This window comes from Anarrhichthys ocellatus, unplaced genomic scaffold, assembly GCF_004355925.1.
Source record: "Anarrhichthys ocellatus isolate YVR2014 unplaced genomic scaffold, GSC_Weel_1.0 scaffold23, whole genome shotgun sequence".
Taxonomy (NCBI): Eukaryota; Metazoa; Chordata; class Actinopteri; order Perciformes; family Anarhichadidae; genus Anarrhichthys; species Anarrhichthys ocellatus.
The window spans coordinates 6,324,127-6,338,731 of NW_022280053.1; the positions used below are offsets into that span (position 1 = coordinate 6,324,127).

The 14,605-nt window shown below is 42.7% G+C and overlaps 1 protein-coding gene across 2 annotated transcripts in view; it reads left to right on the forward strand.

Annotated features, from left to right (window-relative positions):
• The first annotated feature begins 4,176 nt into the window (after positions 1–4,176).
• The window catches only part of hnrpkl (heterogeneous nuclear ribonucleoprotein K, like), a 12,302-nt gene continuing 1,873 nt past the window's right edge, over positions 4,177–14,605 (forward strand). The window contains exons 1-15 of one of the 2 annotated variants that reach the window (XM_031859962.1): positions 4,177–4,428; positions 5,449–5,555; positions 6,232–6,329; positions 6,436–6,492; positions 7,270–7,313; positions 8,526–8,598; positions 9,734–9,847; positions 10,005–10,133; positions 10,341–10,648; positions 11,118–11,171; positions 11,441–11,480; positions 13,260–13,275; positions 14,046–14,078; positions 14,196–14,263; positions 14,374–14,543. In XM_031859962.1, coding sequence (XP_031715822.1) covers positions 5,495–5,555; positions 6,232–6,329; positions 6,436–6,492; positions 7,270–7,313; positions 8,526–8,598; positions 9,734–9,847; positions 10,005–10,133; positions 10,341–10,648; positions 11,118–11,171; positions 11,441–11,480; positions 13,260–13,275; positions 14,046–14,078; positions 14,196–14,263; positions 14,374–14,543 — 1,265 coding nt within the window. In that variant the 5' untranslated portion in view covers positions 4,177–4,428; positions 5,449–5,494. The remainder of the gene's footprint in view (positions 4,429–5,448; positions 5,556–6,231; positions 6,330–6,435; positions 6,493–7,269; positions 7,314–8,525; positions 8,599–9,733; positions 9,848–10,004; positions 10,134–10,340; positions 10,649–11,117; positions 11,172–11,440; positions 11,481–13,259; positions 13,276–14,045; positions 14,079–14,195; positions 14,264–14,373; positions 14,544–14,605) is intronic. The other variant, XM_031859964.1, reaches the window with a different exon arrangement.

Genomic DNA, 14,605 nt, shown 5'->3' on the forward strand with positions numbered 1-14,605 from the left:
AAAATAATTACCTATACTATGTCTGCGAGCTTCAAATGGGTCGCACTCCAATTACTGGTCAGTGTGCGATATAGGAGGAAGAATTACAAAAAGAAACCAAAAGGTTTGCTATATGTTTTTTTTGTTTTTTTTAATTGTCCCTGACAAAAAGCTAATAATGTCAGAAATAATGTTTTTTACTCTATTAATTTCGGCACACAATTAAATAACAACCCACTATAATCATTTGTAAAGGTTTTATTTTTGGCACTGGCATAATTTGATTCTAGTTTAATAAGCCATGACCTATTAAATAGATTTGAATTTCTCAACAATATTTAGGGGCTGACCTGCAAGCATGTTGGTGTCCACTCACCAAGATATATTATTCATATTTAGACATTAATTAAAACATTTAGTTTTTACCTTTTTAAAGACACAAACGGAGAAGATTAAACATCCTATAAATCCTTAATTTCTTTTAGTCCTTTGAGAGTTACAATGCAGTGTTTAACATCAAGGCGATAATATGTTTTCAAAATGATCAAATAAAATCTGTTTACCAGTGGATTCCTAAATTTCACTCATAATGAGGAGGCATACTCGGCTAGGACACATGATCTATGACACAGCCTGGATGGTTAGTGTCGCTATGGTGACTTGCTTTTTACAAATAGCGCTGACAATGTCAAGTGTCGCTATGGTTGCAGATGAAAATATGTACGCAGTCTTTTTTTTATGAGAAACATCAAGAACTGAATTATATCTGTCTCCATGGTAACCTCAGAGTATAGCAGAGGGAAGAGAGCTCTTTATTTTGCAATAGATCCATCATATCTGAATGAGCATAACACTATTAGAAAGAGGCATGTTTGAAATAGACTGGACACAAGTCAGGCTCCTGATTTGCGATAAATGGGCAGTGAGGTGGCTGATCGCACGGCCGTATTATTTTAGCACTGCAGGGAAATTAAAGTGAATCTAGTTGAGCTGAGAAAAGTGGATTTGTGCATCTGTGTGACTTGTGAATTCAAAGAACAGTTCCTTCATTTAAGTCAGCTGTATATGTATCTTTTTTTATTTTTCTATAGCTTGAAACCTTTAGATCTTAACTTTGCAGTGGTTCCAAACATGAGTTTGAAAGAACAGTTACATCTTTAACGCTCCGAGACTTTTGGCATGACAAACCCAGAGTTCTACCTCCTCGTGTGCATTTAGTGTGGTGCCACGCTGCTCCTACCTCTTCCTGTACCAGCTGGTGGCAGACTTGTCTTGAACCTTTCGTGCAGTGATGCAGCTGTGACTCAGCCCACTGATCTACATCCTGTATCCACTGTATCTCAGTGTATGGATTATCAACGCTGTGCGCCCTGTTACACTACTGTGTCTCATCTGAGTGAATACAAACAATAGCTCTGTTTCAAACTCATCACATTTTATTTGTTTCAGACCAAACTGTGTTTCTAAAAACTACTCATCACCCAGGATTCATGAGTTATGTAATATTGTGAAATCAACAGAATATGTTTTGATCCATCTAGAAAAAGAAAAAAAAGATGAAACTTGCCTTTTATCAAGATCCAGCATGAATATCGTGAGGATGAAATGGTGACTGTGAAAATAACTCAAACACGGACATTGATGATAGATTTAAGAGGCCTCACAGCCATAAGAGGAGAAGGCCAGATGATAGTCCTGTTAAGTTACAGAAATATGAGCAAAGCCCAGAAAGAAACGACCCCAAAAGAAGAAGAACCACAATAAGCTCATTCTACTACTGAAGGCCCAGAAAAGAGAGGAAGAAGAACCAGAGCAGGTGGTTGATTATTTGACCTGCATGTCTCTAATACCTGACCTGTCATCACATGTGTAATCAGGGAGAATCAAGACCCAGTGACAGGGAGGAACCACACCAGGAGAACAGTAAGAGGAGATGGAGGTTAGATAGAAAAAGAGATTAAAAATGCTAAACCTAGGTAAGAAATAAGTGTGATAACAATCATTAATGTGTGATTTATCCCGATAACAAATTGAATGTGAAGAATCAAGTGTTTAGTGGTTGAAGTATTAATGATTTGTTATGAAGAAAGGATTAAGAATAAGAATTTAATTATTACAAAAGTCAACATAGAAGAAATGCAATTCCTAACGAAAGTGTGTAATGAGTGAATATGGAAAGGAAAGAACTATTGGAAAGTACCGAGAAGGCCGAGCGGACACAGGCAGCTTATGAAATAGGAAGTATCAGAATTGAAATAGACGGTTTGATTAACGGATCAGCAAAACATCAGTTCATGACCCAGGTTGTCTCGGGGTCATGACCTGAAGCACAGAACTTACCAGAAGTGGGGATGGTGATCGTGTATTGTGTTAGTATGGGTCATCAGCTGTAGCTCCACCCGGTCGGCCTCCTACTTACTGGAGATCTGTGGAGGACGTCCATGGGGTCAAGAACCCTCGACTTTAGAGAAGTAGGGAGTCGCCATCGATTGCTGGGAGACGCTGCGTCGTTCTGACTGTGATTTTCATTCTGAAGATTGAACAGAGTTTTTCCATCTGAGGACAACGCTGCCACCATGCAGAACTCTCTCAACCCCAAGGTCTGGCTGGCTTAAGGAGCCTATAGTCCTCTGGCTTAACAGCTGGCACGGAATGAGATGGGTTCAGCGAATGATGGGGATCCTCTTGTTTGCTCTCAATCCTCTCAGAGAGATGCTGCTATACCTATTTTGGAGATTTTCTTTTTTTTACTTTTGCATTCTTACTTTTAGCATTATTCTTCAGAATCGAATGAGGTTGTGAGTTGAACAGCAATAGAGAAAATAAAAAAGGGGCTGAATTGAGATTGTTTGAACAATTCTGTGTTGATTGCATTTGACGACAGGGAGCTGTCGTTAACCATTTCACATAGTATCTTTAAGCTAAGGCCACCAAGGGTGGTGAGAAGGCTTTGAGAATAAGACTGCATGAATCACCTTTGCACCATGATTGGACACTTCCTGGATAAATATGCAGGCTAATCTTTACCGCTTTAAGGTGAGGACCGGTCTGGACTCTTGCCCTGGAGTGCCATAGTGAGAACAGGTTGAATGAGTTTGTGCAGGTGCTTAGGTTGGACTTCCGAGTAATTTTGATAATTTTCTTCAGTTTTTTTGTTGCATTTCTGGAGTTTCAACTTCACACATAACTGTGAAAAGGCCTCATCTTTAGTCACTGATGAGGATGTCTTGAACTGTCTCCATGTGTACCACAAGGAGTACAAATTAATCCATTTCAACTTGCTTTTGCTGAAGTGAATGCTTTTTTAATTAATATTGTACACTGTATAAATAAGATATGAACTGCAAAACAAGTACATATAATTGTTCTATAATGTTACGTCATCATTTTGTTTCTATTAGAACACAGTAGCCAACCTTAGCAGCATAAATGAGGAGTGCTATGCCTCCTGTCCTTTGACAAATAATAATAATAATAATCATTTTCTTGGGGGCTTCTGCACATGAGGCTAGTGCGGCAGTGGTTTATGCATCATGGTTAAGCACAAGTAAGCACAGTAGAACACCCACAGCAGCAAATCCCCATTTTGCTGGAAAAATCACTGATGATGAAAATAGTGTAATTACAATAGATTAATCCTCCGTTGATCGGCTAATTAATTAATCAACTGATTGTTTGTGTTTCAACTGGGTGTTTTTGTACCCAACTATAGCAAACACAATGGGAATCAATTGTCATTGCTGACCCACACTTATATTTTCACCCATTCTTTCACAAGTTAAAGCATTGTACTGATATTAGGCCACTAAATTTTAATAACCTGCCCAGATACTACAGACAAAACAAGGAGCTCTCTAGCTAACTCTGGCACATTGGGGTGAAAACTGAAATGTTAATTAATGTGCACTGTCCCTGGTAAATAAATAAATACATAAATAAGCATGACATTTTAGGACTAACCAACATGTCTAGAAGTACTTTGAGAAGTGGATGAGATGGTCCCAAATAAGGACAATGTGTAAATGAAGAATCTAATTTAGTACTCTGTGCTGTACTCTAAATCTCATTAGATTTAATAATATATATATAAATAAACATTCATAGTCACGCAGTGGTGTTAGTAGATGGGGGTGTCTGCCGAGGGGGCGGGGTTGAGAGAAGGTGCTGCCTGCGAGCCTCAACTTGAGACAATAATACCCCAAACCTAACGGAGAGTTTGATAAATTGTTCTGGGTGACCACACGGTTACGTCAATTCCCCTTTGTGAGTGTAATGTGTCTAAGCCCCGCCCGCCCGCGCTGACTTGACAGAAGTAAGCAACAAACACCGGGTGAGTGTCGACGAATCGAGCTCATCCACAGTCGTCTTCTCTTCTCATGCTGAAAACGTGCACACGTTCCTGGGCGAGGAGACCGTTGGAGGACCGCAGTGAACGTGGCTTTGCTGCAGGTTTGTTTTTCTCACTGTTATGTGGCGTTAGCGTGCAACGTTGCGTCATTTAGCCTGTTTTGTCAACTACGGTTCATGTAATTTGATTTCACCGCTGACATTTAACTACGAGGATAACGTAGCTATATCTTCTAGCTTAGCAGAGCTGTTAGCTTAGCAAAGTAATGTCAACTTAGCAAAGCAGCTAAGGTAACTCCTGTTTGCATCTGCAATTAGCAGTAACGCAACGTGTTTTCATGGGGCAGGGTTAGCTGTAAATGCTCTTTAAAAAAACCTCATGCTAGTTAAAAAAAAAGGTTGCTGCTAATTCCTTAGCTGTGTAGGCGTTGACCAGTGTCTCCCTGTAATGTAGCAAGGCCTCAGTACAGTAAGGGATGGCTGCAGAAGTGCAACCTGCCTGAGCAGTGTTTAACTAGACACAGTGGGCGGTGAGTGGAGGTGGACTGCACGCGTTAAGTAGAGACCATGCAGGCTAGTTTGAGACTATATTTAAAGTGTTCAGTCCTGGATGGTGTAGATGACAGCCCTGACTGTTATGATGCTGAACTACCCAGACAACATGCATGCAGCTGCATGCACACTTGCCTTAAAATGTCAGTTATTAGAATTATTATTTATTAGAATTAGAGCTGCAGACCAATAATCTGGAACTACTTTGATTATAGATTTATTTTTCAGCCATTTAAGGACGTTGCCAAACATTCTCTCATTCCATCTTTTAATTTGTAAAGATTTGCTGCTTTTTATCATTTTATGTGGTAGTAGACTGACTATGTGGATATAATATTTGTCTTTTAGACTGTTGATTGGACAAAAGAAGACATTCAAAGACATTTCTGATGTATTATAGGCCGAATCATTAATGCATTACTTCAGAAAATGATTGGCAGATTAACTGATGATAAAACGAATCTCCAATTGCAGCTCTAATCAGAATATTTGATTAGATGGATGTGTCGTATGTAGCCAGGCTGATTGTATTAATCCTGTATTATTATTATTATTATTTTTTTTTTTCAGATCCAGGGAGAGGAGCCTGTTTGCATTCCACTGCAGGTGCAAGACAATGGAGGGGAAACCCGAACATCAGGACGAAGATACCGCATTCGGCAACACTGACGCTAATGGTGAGACCCCACACATCTTCGTTCCGATCAGCCATTCGTGACCACGATGTAAACTGCACGACCAGACTAATGCGTTAAGCAGAAAACGAACTGAGCCCGTGAAGTGTTACACCCAGCTTGAAATACAGTGTGTAGATGTATCTGCTAATTAGTTCACTCAAGGGAGGAAAAAAAGTAAAAAAAACTGAACATTTCTGGCTGACACTATATAGCATGTGGACGTGTCAGATGGTTGAGGGACTCTCCTGTCCAAGAGACTGCTGTTCAGTGGGCCCTGAGCAGATCTGCCCGTCTTCTAATCCAGGAAGGGTCCGTGGTGGTGCTGGACGTATTCCAGGATACAGTTGGCTGTTGAATGAAACCCATTCTCCGGGTGGAACATGCTGTGTAGACCCAGCACTCGCCATGTATTTATATTTTTGTCACTTCTATTAAGTGTTTGTGGCTGGTAATGATAATTTGGTTCCCTCTGGCATTTTTCTTCTTAATATTAATAGTCCTGAATCAGGAATAATCAAGCATTGCTGTCTTTTATACTGCCACACTGAGGTGCCAAAGTTCGAATTGTCAATTGTACTGAGTTGCGTTCAAGTTATGACGTCTGTTCCTGATGGATACCTCATCCAGAATGACGACCTGGCTACGTTTTTACCTGGATTTTCTTCTTCCCGTTCAGGTAAACGCCCGGCTGAGGACATGGACGAAGAGCACGCCTTCAAACGTTCTCGCAACACAGATGAGATGGTGGAGCTGCGTGTGCTGCTACAGAGCAAAGTAAAAACCCGTATTAGTTGTTAAGTCACACCGCAGTTTTTTTTCCCCGATTGCTCAAAGCGTTTATTATTATTATTTCTAAGGAAAACCTTCTTTTCCTTCACAGAATGCTGGTGCTGTTATCGGAAAGGGAGGCAAGAACATAAAAGCTTTACGCACAGACGTGAGTAAATGGATGAAATGCGGCTAACGGTTCTGCAGCTGAGGAGCAAGTTTATTTGGCTAATAAAATTAAAAGGATCCAGACGTACATTTCAATTCGTTCAAACGCCCTATTCATTGGATTCCCACAGAAACAATCCCAGATTTTTTTCTCCAGCAGTTTAAAGAATTGACATGCACTGTTAGTCCAAGTTTTCTATAACGGTGAAAGTTGTCTCATGTGGACCGAGAAGAAAGGAGTCGTTAGACAGATCTGTTGGATTTTTGTGACTCTCGACCTGATTCCGGTTCCCCTCACAGTGTTGAAAGCCTGAGTGGATATAGTCTCAGGGACGGGGATCTCCAGACTGTGTTTTATACTTATCTTTGTCCAGGTCACTTCCTGTTCTTCTTCATTCACCACAGTTTCAAGTCTCTCATTTCACTCTTGGGACAAAGTATAGCCTGTATTCAATTAAAAATGTATTCCTTCTCCCCCTCTTCCCTTCTCCTTTTACTTTTTTGTTTTTATTTTTGGCCACCTTCCTCCGTTGCCCATGTACTGGATCAACATGCCCCTCCTGCGTTGCTCACCTTGACGTTGGCCCAACCTCCGCCCGCCCCTGAACGCCCGCCCACCTGCCCACCTGACACTCCCGGTTGGCCCCGCCCATAAACCGCGCCCCTCCTTAAATGGGCACCTAACTTGACATCTTGTGATTGAATGCCCCCCGCCCAATGCCAACCTCCTCCACCACAACCACCACCACAACCACCACCACCACCTCGGTCCATGCAGTTCAATGCCAGTGTATCAGTCCCAGACAGCAGTGGCCCAGAGCGGTATGTCCCACCAGTTATTGCCTCACTGCCTGATTAGAACAGTGAAACACATGTCTTTGATATCCTGCCTTCTGTTTCATTTTAACATTTCTATATACATGACCGTATACCCCCCTCCCCTCAAACACCCCCCCCCCCCCCCGCTCCACTTGTAAGACACGTGTATTGTTCCTTTTTGATTATTTATGTCCATTTTCAGCATCTCCATTCAGTTGGACGTTTTGTCCTTACAGTTTATTGTCCGTGCGGTGAATCGCTGACAAACCAACTAAGTAGTAGCGACGCAGCTGTTGGATGTTGTTGTTCCTTGCTGTGATGTTTAATTTTTTACCATGAAACCTGTTGGAAAGCAGACATCTTTTTCTCTCTCTGTTTTCTGTGGCCCACCTGGCCCCCCTTACCTCCGACCTCCCCCTCCCTCCCCCACTGTTTTCAGCCACCCCTGCCCTTACCTCTGGAAGAGCCCTGGCTTGTTTGGAGGCCCCCCCCCCCCCACTCTTGTCACTCATCAATGTCGTGTCTTTATTTCATTGTGCTGCATCCCTTCTGTTAACTTTCTTTCGGGCCACATCGGATCAGAGCTGCCTGCCAAACCTTTCATAACCCTCCCCCAACCCCTCACCCCTGCTCCTGTCCTGTACCACTAAGTAGTTGGTAACCACTCGCATTTCCTTCCCCACCTCAACCCCCTCTGCTCTGTTACTCCTCTCTACTGCCCACCTCGTCTCCTCACCTTCAGCCCCGAGCCCCACCCCTCCTCCCCCCTCCTCCACATCCCCTGGTCACGATGAGAAGGTGTGCTGGTGGCGCAATTGTCATGGCAAGCTTATGTTTGAGTTTGTTACGTTCCCTCTCCCCAACTTGCTGGTGGTGGGATGGTCATAGAAGATCTGTCTCTCTTTCACATCCCCCCCCCCCCCAACTCTGTGTGGCCAGTCTCACTTTAATTTCAGCCGTTCTGAAGCTGCCCATCCTCCCAAGGCTTCTCTTACTTAGAAAATAATATTAGATTGAGTGCATGTCTAGTGTAAGGGAAAAGTTGTAATTGTGTGTAGTGTGCAGCAGTCTTAATTTCTCTTCTTTGTAGTTTGTCCGTTACCGTTTGCTTGACTGCTTCATGTATTTCTTTAAAACCTGGTTTTGCTTTGTTTTCTACTTCTCGTCCCCCTTTGTAACGCCTTGCTTCCTTTTGGCCACAATGGTTGCTGACAGGATCCTGAGTGTGAACGCCAGCATCGACACCATTGGAGACATTCTGCTGAAAATCATACCAACTCTAGAGGAGGTAAGCCACCGTGTTAATTACCTTGTTAATTAAGTGTACACGAACAGAGGGCAGACCAGGATGATTGATGACATTGCCTTTCGGAATTAATAGAATCGGGGGGGGTAGCATTAGGCAGAATTTGAAGCTCACTTTATGATGGAGTTCTGCATGAGCCGTAAGGTTTTCCTGTAAAGCACAAGGACACACGAGCGGCACAAGTCACATCCGTCCTTTTGGTTTTGCACTATTTCAACCTGACAATGCAACAACGAAGGCAGTGAAGAAGAACACTGCTATCTTGTGAACATGGAAGTTAACTCTGCAGGCTTCAGATTGACTTGCTGCAGATGACCTGGATGCCCAAAACAACCAAACTGCCCTAACCCAACCAGGAACCCGTTACTTTGTCGAGACTCATTGGCAACCCATTCTAATATTGATCCACTATCGTATTGAGAAGTTGGCACACATTGCTTAAGATGTGTCCATACATCAAAGTGAAAGGTAGCGCATGTTTATTGCTCCAGATTTTGTGTGCCTCATGGTCGTTTGCCTTGAATATATTTTCCAAAGTGGCGGCTCTGCCATAACTACCACCTTTGTGAAACTCAAAGTGATTTTGTCTAGACTGTGTAAATCAGTGGTGCTTTTGAGGTTGTTCTCCTCCAATTGTTCTGTGTTCGGCAAATGCCGTCATGATTCATTGAGTTTCTTTTGCCATGTGATGATTTTTGAGACTGCAACAGCTATTTGAGTGCCAATTATTTTGCGTCGGTTACCTCGTGCTGCTTTAAAAACATGTTGTTTTTAAACGGTCTTATTTTACTACTTTTTAATATCTGAAATGTTTCTGGACCGATCTTTTAAAACAAGACTACATGGATTATATGCTTGTATCAGTTCAGTTTTAAATTGCATTATTTCAAGAGAGTGAAACTAAAGATTGCTATTGTGTTCCAGAAAAACATTTATGCTTTTATCAGAATCAGTGTTATTGGTCACGTAGGAGTCATGCATACATACATAACGTCGGTGGGTATGTACAGTATTTGCAGAAATTAGAGTGTCTAATTGCAGAAAAGCTTTGTGCGTCAGCTTTGGGAAGAGTTTCGGGCCCTACTGACACCACTGATCCCGCTTTGTGTTTCTGTAGTACCAGCATTACAGTGGGATTGATTTTGACTCAGAGCTTCGCCTGCTGATCCATCAGAGCTTGGCAGGGGGCATCATCGGGGTAAAAGGTGCCAAGATAAAGGAGCTGAGAGAGGTAGGACAGAGTCCAGATTAGCAGACGCCTCGCCACTGCTGCTCTGCACCAACAGCTGTTAATATCAGAATTGTTTGAGTATTCTATTGCTATCTATCTGACATGAATTGTATTTTCTACATATACGTCTTGACACTTTCGTGTTTCCATGCACTAGAACACTCAGACCACCATCAAGCTGTTCCAGGAGTGCTGTCCACACTCCACTGACAGAGTCGTCTTGGTGGGAGGAAAGCCAGAACGCGTCGTTGAATGTATAAAAGTTATCCTGGAGCTGGTGTCAGAGGTGAGTTTACATCTCTGAGATCTGCTAAAAGCCTCAACATACTTTATATAGTCATGTGTTGCAGATGTAAGGACAGTTAAAAGGCTTAGAGGCTGAAGTCCATTATTTAAACTTGATGTATAGTTTGTGAGAAGTAGCCAAATTGTTTGTTTTACAGCGACAGTTATTTCAGAACAGAGCCGTCTTTAACGTTCTCTCATTTTTCAGGCGCCAATCAAAGGTCGGGCCCAGCCTTATGACCCCAATTTCTACGACGAGACGTACGACTACGGCGGTTTCACCGTGTTGTTTGAGGAGAGAGGCAGACGACCGATCGGCGGCTTCCCCATCCGTGTGCGTGGCGGCTTTGAGCGCTTGCCCCCTGTTCGTGGAAACAGACCCATGCCCCCCTCCAGGAGGGACTATGACGACATAAGCCCCCGCCGCGGCCCCCCGCCACCGCTGAGCAGAGGTGGACGAGGGGGAAGCCGAGCGCGTAACCTGCCTCTTCCCCCACCACCACCGCCAAGAGGAGGGTGAGGAGGAGACCCCACTAACCGTGGATACTTTCACACCTTTAACCTGTTTGGTTCATTAACATGAACTCTGGGGCGTTTTCCTCGAGTGGTTTGGTTCGTAGTGACCACACAGTAACAGTCATCCTGTAATATTAAGGCACAAAATGCTTTTTTCTTCCTTTATTTGTCATGACAGATATTGCTCATAGTCAGTTATTTTTCCTTGAGCTCTTTGTGACACAGTCGCCAAAACTGTCCGATCAAGGCTTTACCTGTCAGTCCATTTGACTTCATGCTCACAGCTTTTGGGTGATTTGTAAAACATCTCTGTGAACATGAACCAGATCAGAACTAAAAGGCAACAACCGATCATTTTTTCCCTTGGTCCGGACCAAATGAACCAAACTACATGTGTGAAAGCACCCTTAGATACTCAATTGTTTAGATACAGTTAGACAATTATATCTATCTCTGTCATTGTTTGCAGGGGAGACAGGTTCTCACATGGCAGCTATCATGGCGGCATGGACGACAGACCAAGGTGAATACGGAGCAGCATTGTCAATAATTCAATGTTCTCTCAAAAGCAGAGCGACAGATATCGGTGTAAGTTGCTCAGTAGCAGAATGTCAACCCCACCGGCCCTGATTCTGAGTCAGGTCACAGGTCATCTGTAGAGTCTGTATGTCCTTTCACACTCACAGCTTTTCTAAATACCAATCCCAACAGCTCTGACCTGCGAGATACTTTCAGAGTCAAGTGTCCTGTAGAGGAGAGAAACCATACTAATGCACGGCTTTTTGTCTTCAGTGACAGAAGAGGCCGAGGAGGAGACCGTTACGACAGCATGGTGAGTGCCGATGTAACGCCCGGCGGTGTGTTTTGCAGCGTCCCAGCTGTGCGTTTGGTGAATTGTGTTTCAGATAATAATGTGATTGGAATTCCTTTTTTTCCGATTGTAGTACAAGCACGGAGGTGCACGGACACTGTGCTGCTGTTTCACCGTGTGTGCACACTGATATAGGCCTGTTGTTGCCTGGCAACAGTCATCTCCGTGGTTACCACAGAGCAGCCGAGTACGTAGTCCGGAGATCCAGCGGGCTAGCAAATGAACCCGAGCTGAGAAACCCAAAAGCAATCCCTGAACGGGCTTCTTCTTTCAGGTGTTCGCTGCAAGCAAATAGCTTCAATAATAAGGCAAATAATACATTTGATCAAATAGACGCCAATAGATGTCAGTTAATTATTGAGATTCAAGAACAAACATGATGCGATCCAGAACATCGTTCATATCAAAATGCAAATGAATTTCAACAGTAAGAGAGGAAAAAAATACTTGAATATGATAAGATGTCCTTTGATAATAGATAATAAGCTTTTACTCATCTAAAGCTTAATAAATACAACATGCAGTTTACTGTTAGTGTTTAGATGCTCACATAACTTAAACACGTTAGCATTTCCACCACTCTATCAACAATCTGAAGAGCCAATGGCTTTAAGAAGTTAAGGCAAACTAGTATAGTATGTCCTAAATATGAGCAATGAATTCTTTGGTTAGATTATCATGGTTCACTATCATAAACCATATCTATAAAAAGTAATATTCCAGATAGTTTCTCGATCCATTTGCATTAAAAAAAGCTTAAGTTCAAATACGTTTTAATACTTTAAATATTTTCTTATGGCATCTGCTTTCACCCAATGTCGTTAAAAAAAATATTCACGCTCCAAACTAACCAGAAGCCTGAGAGCTGTGTGAACTCTGTTGTCCTCTCATAATCAGCAGAAATACACTTAGTGGCCACTTTATTAGGTACACCTTTGTAATACTGGGCGTGACCCTCGTTTGCCTGAATTTACTCCTAAATTCCTTGTTGCATTGGTTCAACAAGGTGCTGGAAGCCATTCTTGGCGATCTCTATTGTTGGCTAGTAAAAAGGAAAGAGAGTCCGTCCTCACGCTCATCGCCTGCAAGCGTCACACGTGTCAAAATTGCAGAAGCGTTTCCTGTCCTTGCCTGTAGATGGCACCCCAACACGTTTACCTCTGCGGTTCTGAACTGCTGCAGGTGGTGTCCACCTTACCAACAGATCGTACATGTTGGACCTGACCTGCAGGTCCAACTGCTGATGACAATAAAAGTGTGTCTCCCTTTGGGAGTGTCCACATGTCGGTTTCATGATGCTGAGCACTTAAAAGGTGTGTCTAAGCCGATGCCACATTATCACCATTACATTATTGTGGAACAGGTGTAACCTTCCACTGCCGTGGTGATTAATGAATTCATAATAATAATGAATGAATCCAGAAACACTCATCGTCTCAGGGTGGTTACCTCAGATTGTTTCAGTGGCCTGCAGGCCTCAGATTTGAATCCACTAATGTAGTTTTCAGACGAAGTGTATTAAGATATTTGAAGCATGAATGTCACAGATAACTGCAGGGACTGCTTCATGCTGTCAAATCAGCCTGTGATCCCACCCAGTACCGACTAATATAACGTAGAATGTTTATGATTTATTATTATTTCTGAAAACTTAGGTTCTGATAGTATACTGTCCTCATTGCGTCATTAAAACTGTTTTATGTTTCCCTTTTTCTTCTTCCAATCAATCCTGAAATGCAGAGTGGAGGTGGATATGGTGAGTGTTGATATTATTATTTTTTTAAATCAATTTTTAACGTGGGACTTATTATTGTAGTTTCAGCCACCATTCAATACAGACATGTTATGTAGAGGCAACCACATACAGTAGACTGTCTTTTACACTCCGTGTCCACTTTATTAGGAACACTTGTACGATATACTGCAGTCCAATGCAACAACCCTGCCACACCCGTAACATTATGAGCGTTGTAAAGATAGATATCTTTACAACGCTCATAATGTTACGGGTTCGGTGACATTGTCATTGTGTAAACTCAACTACATGTTTATAACTGAGGTCATAGTTAATATACACTTTATATTAAATCATATTATCTGCTCCCTATTTTCATACATTAGGTGAGCAGCATATCAGAAATGCCTCTGAATATAATGCTGATTATGACCTCAATGCTGAAACATATCGTTGCATGAACAAAAACGTGGCGTCATGACATTTGTTTAAACCCACATTATACAAGTTCATTGGGGAATGAACCGTAATGCTCAGATTAGAACCTGTCTGGTTGCCTGATGGCTTATGTTGGTGCAGGTTATGACACATCACCACACCCGAGCATTTACAACATTGAATTATCTTAATTTATGTCCTTCAACATATTCGTTAGAGCGCACAGAGGGAGAACCTATTTGTCTTGGCCATTTGCTGTATTTTCTTGTTTACTATCACACTATCTCTCGTCTTTGTCCCTGTGGTGTATTTTCATTTTTCACTTTCTTGTTGCCTTTCCAATGCGTTCAAAGACAACAATTCTTCCTGGGAGCACTTTCAGTCTGGTGAGTGGGGATGGATTACTCTTGTCCCAGTGTCTTGTTTCCTCACCTAAAGGGATTGTTTCCTCCTGTTGCATGTTTTAGTCAAAGACTAATTTACTATCTCACCTCTGATTTAAGGTGGTAGAGGCTCATACAGTGATATTGGAGGCCCAGTCATCACAACACAAGTCACCATCCCAAAAGATGTAAGTAAGACATCTATTCACTCTCAAAAAGACCCCAAAACTAGACTCTTTGCAGTAAGGAATGACACTTTTCACTCTATTTTCAATTGTCCCGTGTGGTTGTTCCACAGCTGGCTGGCTCCATCATCGGTAAGGGCGGCCAGAGGATCAAGCAGATCCGCCATGAGTCTGGCGCATCTATCAAGATTGATGAACCACTAGAGGGCTCTGAGGACCGCATCATCACCATCACAGGAACACAGGACCAGATCCAGAATGCCCAGTACCTGCTGCAGAACAGGCATGTGCTCCTGTGACCCCCCCCCCCCCCCCCCCCCCCCCCCCCCCCCCCCCCCCCCCCCC